Below are 6888 nucleotides of genomic sequence, written 5' to 3'. Positions count from 1 at the left end.
CGTTGCGCCACGAGGTCCGCACATTACTCTTATGCACTACAGAGTATATAAAGCACACATCAACCCTGTTTTTGACAGCGTATATTGCAGTGTGTTTAAAAAGTAGCATTAAAACAGCAGTACCGCCCACATTTCCCTTTCACTGATATATTTTAACTTCACAGACATGTTCTGGGAGATAACACAGGCCTTAAGTTTAGACATGAATGAAGTCCAAACGCAACTTATTCAGGATAAAAATCCCTTTTCACACGGATTCATTACCCTTTTTGAATTTAATAAATCTGCCTCCTCTGGCCCCACGCCTGTACAATTTTGAGACACTCATAAATAGGACGCCGTTTGAGTGTGCTCTTTGATTTTACAGGTAGATTGATGACTATGCTCATGGCCGGTTAGCTCAGTTGGTTAGAGCGTGGTGCTAATAACGCCAAGGTCGCGGGTTCGATCCCCGTACGGGCCACTTCGCTTTTAAAGTTTTAGTTTCGTACTCTTTTGTGCAAGAGACCAGAGTATTTTTTCAAGATTTAGTCTTGGGGAAGCGTGTTGAGTGAATATACGTCAGAATAGATATAGCTGAGCAGGGCGTGAATGCAACATGCGTTGGTGGTATAGTGGTTAGCATAGCTGCCTTCCAAGCAGTTGACCCGGGTTCGATTCCCGGCCAACGCAAATCACTTTTTTTTTTCTCCTTTTCCAAGTTCCTTCGCCATCGTCAAAGTCCCCTAAAAATCTTTAATATATTTTATGTATTTATTTATTTATGTGTTTTTGTAACATCACCCATTTTTGAGAATGTGGACCATACAAATGATTGAAAACGTAACATTTTCCTAAAAATGACACGATTGACTTTTTGTGAGGGGGATACAACTGTTCACTCCGTTCTTGGAGCTGCAAGTTCATTTGTTACTCTGCTTGCTGCTGTTAATCCTGCTTACCCTCTTTTTCCTTTCGTTGCCATGGATATACTATTTCTATGGCAACTGCATGCCTTTGTGGATGGCCTCAGGCCCCCTCTGTAGAAGACTCTCTGAACCTTTCATTACACTTTTACTTTGAGCTCACAGACAAATCACACAAGTCACACATGGTTTTACTTCATCTTTAGTTTTCCTTTTGACCTTTTATTTCTCTTGTCTTTTGCCAGTCATACAATTGCGTCTTACATTCTGTTATTAATTCCAACTACTAAAGCTGCTTTGAGGGTAAATTACACCCCAGGATCTCACTTTGTGAATCATGACACTTGATGCTGCAGAAGAAAGCCGATCAGATTTGTACGACTTGTTAGCCAAGCGAGTCAAGACCTCAAGCTTTCTAATCTTCAATGGTAGAAACCAGATCTCCGCTTCAAAGATACATGAGAAGTCCTTGGAAACAGAAAATAGAGATGAGGAGCTTCTCCAGAAGAAAGTGCTGCATGTAAGAGAGAGTGAAAGGTGGGAAGGGAGTGAGGCTGTGATCTTCCCGAGGCTCCCATCTGTCTTGTGCGGAGCAGGCAGGTGGGGCTCTCCACCTGCTGAATGAACCCTGTCAGTGTCGGGGGGTACCATGGGCTGCGGGTGGGCTCGGCCCTGCTCAGCATTGTGGCTGGCTGCATTATTATCGGGGTGTCCCGGGACTGTGATGCTGATGCCGTGGGTGGAATCTTCCTGGGAGCTGGAGGCCTTGGTGAGTGTGACGGCAACATTTGAGCAACTGTTTTACAGTGGTTTTTAATGACAGATAATATGATATTTAAATACACTTTCTTTGGTGATTCATTCATTATAAAAAAGATCAATCACTTTAATATTAATGCATTCTTCTGCAGGGCGTTACACTCCTAAAATGCTAATTTTATACATGCAAAATAACACTTTTCCACTTTTATAAAGTGGAAACAACTGTCACTCTCTTCACTTCCAATTTTCATGGTTCACTGATGATTTTTTGTTGAAAGAAATGTCAAGATCTGTGTCCTGTGACATTTTCCATCCTGCGTTCATCTGATACATCCATGTAACCAGAACCAGCGAGCAGAGCCAGGATAAAGACGGACTTATTTACTGGTTTCCTGGAGAGAGTCAGCAAACAATGACACTTTTGATCTGAAAAGACACCACCACATAATTAAATCTACTCACTGATGATTCGCTCACTTTTCAATAACTATTTTACCTTTTATAATGACATGAAGTGGAATATTTCCTCGAGACTTTTTGTCCGTCTGAGCAGGACTTAATTATGCATTTTTGGGGCATGTGTGCTACAGTGCCGCCCCCGACGCTACAAGGCTGACTAATGAGCATGAACAGAGTGTTCTCGGCAGATTGTTTTCACTCCTTCTGCAGTTTCATGACATTTTAAGCACATGCATGCATCACCGCCACTCTCTGCCAGTTTTTCGGACGCAAAAGAGGAAGATCCATAACTCTCCTCAACTGGAGATCAGGGCCACCGACAGGCGCACAAATGCTGCGCTTTTAATGCAACAAAAATGCATCAGGAATGCATGAATTAAGGATAATTGTGAAGCGGTTTGACCGTATTCTTAAAACAGGAAGTACATCTAGAAGTCATTTATCAAGTTAATTGACTTTAATATTTTTTTCTAGGTATGCTTATATCAGTCTATCCCTTCATAAAAGCCTGGCTGAACATCAACAACATTCTTCCTTACTTTGGTAAGACAGATGAATTTGGTTTATTTTCAAAATGAGATTTTTATCTTTGTATCTTCATATATTTTCAGGAAACTTCCGAGTTCACCCCACAGCAGTCACTCCAGCTCCAGATTTACCAGCTGAAACTCTAAGACGAGAAGGTGAGTGACCACTCCAAGAAGAAACAGTTATGATCAAGTATTAAATATGAAATATCTGACATTCTTTAGGCTTCCTTTTAAATTCTCCTTCAGGAATTTATTATTGTTTGTGTGTCTATATCTGATTTTCATGTTGAAAAATATATTTTTTTATGTAAACTGATGAAAAAAGATGCAATCTAAAGGGGGATTATTGCATTATTTGCTGTGTTGTGGCTTTGTCAGGAACTCAAGTCCAGCTGGAACGTTCCAAGAGTCGCATGGGAACCTTTGTGGAGGGTGGACCGATACCCGAGCACAGTCCAGATGAGGGGTAGGAACCCCCAAATGTGATTCACGCTTTGGATTCATGCAAATGTAAAACATTTTTTAATTGTCCCAAGCATAAATAGAGCAAAATCTTTGCTCTATATATTTTTCTTAACAATTTTTGTCTTCTAACTATGATCAAAGTTGTGTCGTTTTTTAGGACATGGTTTCAGTAGTTCATTAGAAAGCTTGCTAGCTTACAGCCCCTCACAACTCCAAGCTAACATTGGCGGTACAACAAAAATGGCGAGCAAAAGGTTTTTGGAGCCATCTAGTTGTACAGTTTGGGCCAGATTGGACAATGAAAACAAAGACGTTCATGGATCTATTTGTCTACAGCATTCATCAGAATTGGAGCGGAAAAGGGAGCTTTTGGCTTGCCGTAGAGATTCTATGTCACAACTACAAACTTTTTCCCAGGGCGTTTTTGTCAATCTCATTACAGAAATAATGAAATGCATTGATTACAGGAAAAACAGAACACACTTCAGTAACATTTGATTCAGTAATATAATGATTATTAACTAAAGTCAAGTAGAGTTTGAATTATTATTATCGCTTGAAAATGAGTGAGACAAATCAAATTTACATAATCAACTGAGAGATTTCATTTATGGTTTTGCATAGTTTTCATAATCCGGTTTTGATCAGATCAAGTGCAGTTTTTTGATCAATTAACAAAATCGAGTGCTTAATGATTATTGATTATTTCCAGAAAATATTATTTCTTGATTTTATTGTATGAATATAATGTAATTTTGAGCTTAATTTTCTCATACTTCATGAGAAAAATACTATAAGTACATGTTAAAAACTCCAAAAACACAGTTTTCTCGGAGTGGGTCTTTAAGATTAACACTGTAGCCCAAAACCAGGGGAGTCAAACTCAATCGTACAAGCACACAAAACACACCTTAAGCCCCGGGCCGAGCAGGATATTGAACACTTTAAAATGAAATTTTAAAACTTTAAAACCATGAATTTTTAATGTAATTATGAAGTAGATATATAACATTACCTACGATAATGCTAGTTTGAATGCTGTAAGCTGAATTTGGCTGCTGAATATGCTGAAATTGATGGCTGAAAAACACTAAAGCTGATAGCCAGCTAAAATATTAGCTAAATGCCAAATTAGCCTAAACAAAAACTAAAAAACAAACTTAAATTAGCCAAAACGGCTAAAAAAATAGCTATATTTCAAAACAGCCTAGAAAATGGAAAAAAAGCTTTAATTAGCCAAAACAGCTAGCATGTACATATTAGCTTAACTCCAAAACAGCCTGAAAAAACAGAAAAAACTTAATTCAGCCCAAACAGCTAGCATGTAGGTGAAATATTAGCTAAAATCCAAAATAGCTTAAAAAAATCTTAGCAAATTCAAAAATTTTTAGTGCCAATTTAAAAAAATCTAAAACCATACCTTAAAATTACTACGAATATTAAAAAGGCAGGAATATTATTCCAGAATTAATCAACTTAAACCTTAAAAAACTTTCATCATTTTACTCTCTGTAAAACTATATTTTGTCAGAATTCTTACCCGGATCCGGCCCCCGGGCCTTGACTTTGACACGTGTCCTAAACTAAGCTAAATTAAATCAAAGATTATTTTTTCATCTGTAGAAATCCAAAAAGGTAATTTGGGTGATAACGTCTAAGAAATTCACTTTTCACTTCAGATGCTGTTGCTGTAGTAACCCAGATGCTTGACTGAGTCAATCTGCCAATCCAGAAATGCACTAACTACTAAAATTTACATTTTAAAAACCCTCAGTTTTCGAGAAATCAGACTAAATCCAGTCGTTCCATTGTACTGCTCACCTCAAATTTCCAAAATTAGTACTTTATCTAAGCAAAAACAACCAGAAACATAATTAATTAGTTTTAAACCTTTATATCAATGGTTACTATAGGAAATGGAGATTCTAAATCCATCTCAACTGCAGATTAAAAAAAGTTTTTGTAGGGGTTTTGGTTTACCTCGCCTCGTCACGTCACGCTCTGACGCACACTCCCTGCCAGCCTGACTCATGCGCTGCTGTGTTGCAGGGCTTCTTCAGACATGCCAGATGTCCTAGCGAGACGGAAACTGAAGCAAACATCTTCCGACCAAGACCTGCCATGATATCATCACCATGAGACGTCAGCCCAAAGAGACACCAAGACTTGCCTTCCAGTTGCTGTGCGAGCTGAGAACTCCTTTAAGTTATGTTGTCTAATAAATCAGCGATGATTAAATTATCCTCATTGCTGGATTATTTCCTTACTTCCTGACACTGAGTGAAACTGATTCGATTTTTACGCAGTTCATCTCACGGTAACACAGTTAGGAAACAATGGGGTGAGGATGTATTATTACCCTCTTCAAGTTCCTTTGCTAGTAAAGCAAAACAATCACGCGTGTGCACACACACAGTGACCTGCACCCTTCTGTGAAGCTCTGATATTGAGGACGGGGAGGACGGCTGCTGCGTGAAAATCAGCCGGAGAAAAAAAGCAGAGGCCTGAGCCCGCTGTGAGGCTGAATTACACTCAGCTCTGTTGATGAGAGGAAGCAACAGGAGCAGTCAACAAGGCTTTGGTGACAACCAGCAGCTTGATTGTCAGACAAATGGACAATCCTGCGACTTTCTCGACTAAAAATGGAACCAGGTCAGTTCACTAAGTAGCTGCTACAGTTTGTGACACAACCCTCATCCACTCCAAAACTTCTCAACACAAATGTCTACACTCTAGTACCAAAAACATCTTTTTTTCCTTTTGTGTCGTTAGATTTAAAATCCATGTCAATTTCCTTATTTCTGTCACACTCACACAGGGCTGTGTCTAAAGGGGGCTTCCAGGTGCACGGGTGCCCCCTGTTGTCTCTAAAAGAAAACCTGCTATGATTTCTGCAGACGAATACACATGAAAATTGTGTGACTGATGCAATTTTCTTTTATCAAATTTTTTACTGAAATGTTAAGCTAGATTTTTAAGGATTTTCTAAATAAAAATAGTTTGTCCATTCATAGAACTGTTGGTTAGAATTTGGCAAACTGGCATCCAAGAGTCGTAGGTCTGTGGATTCCCATTCAAATAGAAAATTGTCATTTTAATATAAGTTCGAGCATTTTTACGTTTTTTTTTCTGAAGATGAACAAGACCAGAATACACTCTAACCCCGAGCTCACACGGCTAGCATTACGACTCTGATGCGAGCGCCGCAGTCATACGTAACTTTAAAAGTGCGAGAGGAAATCCAACTACATATGATCACATTTGACCTCTGCGGTGCTGCGAATCCGTTTTTTTGGGATCACATTTCATTGGATGCTGAAGTTGATAGCCAGATAAAATTAGCTAAATGCTAAATTACCCTAAGAAACTTAAAAAAAAAAAAAAAGAAAAAAACTTAGGTTAGCCAAAACAGCTAGAATGCAGGTGAAAAAATAGCTCAACTTCGAAATAGCCTAAAAAACTGAAAAATATCTTAATTAGCTAAAACAGCTAGTGTTTAAATGTTAGCGTAACTCCAAAACAGCCTGAAAAAAACTTTTTAAAAAGCCTAATTTAGCCAAAACAGCTAGCATGTGGCTGAAATATTAATTAAACTCCAAAACAGACCCAAAAAAAGCCAAAATTAGCAAAAACATGTAGCATGTAGTTGAAATATTAGCTAAACTTCAACATAGCATAAAAAATGAGAAAAAGAGGCTAAATTAGCCAAAACAGTTAGCATGTAGCTAAAAACCAAAGTAGACAAAAAAAAAAAAAAAAAAAAAAAA

At 38.3% G+C, this 6888-nt stretch overlaps 1 protein-coding gene and 2 non-coding genes across 4 annotated transcripts; all 3 read left to right on the top strand.

Moving 5' to 3' along the window:
- The first annotated feature begins 389 nt into the window (after positions 1-389).
- On the top strand, positions 390-463 carry trnai-aau. Its single transcript has one exon. It is a non-coding gene; the product is annotated as a tRNA-Ile (tRNA).
- A 137-nt stretch (positions 464-600) lies between these two features.
- Positions 601-672, top strand: trnag-ucc. Its single transcript has one exon. It is a non-coding gene; the product is annotated as a tRNA-Gly (tRNA).
- Positions 673-758: 86 nt separating this feature from the next.
- kncn (kinocilin) lies at positions 759-5362 on the top strand. Of its 2 annotated transcripts, none has more exons than XM_024273257.2 (5): positions 759-1674; positions 2601-2669; positions 2738-2809; positions 3035-3122; positions 5171-5362. In XM_024273257.2, the coding sequence occupies exons 1-5, from the start codon at positions 1527-1529 to the stop codon at positions 5244-5246; spliced, it is 453 nt and encodes a 150-aa protein (XP_024129025.1). In that variant the 5' UTR covers positions 759-1526; the 3' UTR covers positions 5247-5362. The 2 variants fall into 2 exon arrangements, with proteins under 2 accessions (XP_024129025.1, XP_024129026.1); XM_024273258.2 differs by having other exon boundaries at positions 766-1674; positions 3035-3166; positions 5171-5308.
- Positions 5363-6888: the final 1526 nt, after the last annotated feature.

This window comes from Oryzias melastigma, linkage group LG17 (genome assembly GCF_002922805.2).
Source record: "Oryzias melastigma strain HK-1 linkage group LG17, ASM292280v2, whole genome shotgun sequence".
In the NCBI taxonomy this organism is placed as follows: Eukaryota; Metazoa; Chordata; class Actinopteri; order Beloniformes; family Adrianichthyidae; genus Oryzias; species Oryzias melastigma.
Note: the sequence above shows the minus strand (reverse complement) of the source record. Positions and strands in the feature narration are given on the sequence as shown.

Bases quoted from the DNA above. Each gene is read 5' to 3' on its own strand.
- kncn (XM_024273257.2), top strand. From the start codon at position 1,527: ATGAACCCTGTCAGTGTCGGGGGGTACCATGGGCTGCGGGTGGGCTCG. The intron at 1,675-2,600 runs GTGAGTGTGACG...ATTTTTTTCTAG, and splicing joins CCTGGGAGCTGGAGGCCTTG to GTATGCTTATATCAGTCTAT. The intron at 2,670-2,737 runs GTAAGACAGATG...ATATATTTTCAG, and splicing joins CAACATTCTTCCTTACTTTG to GAAACTTCCGAGTTCACCCC.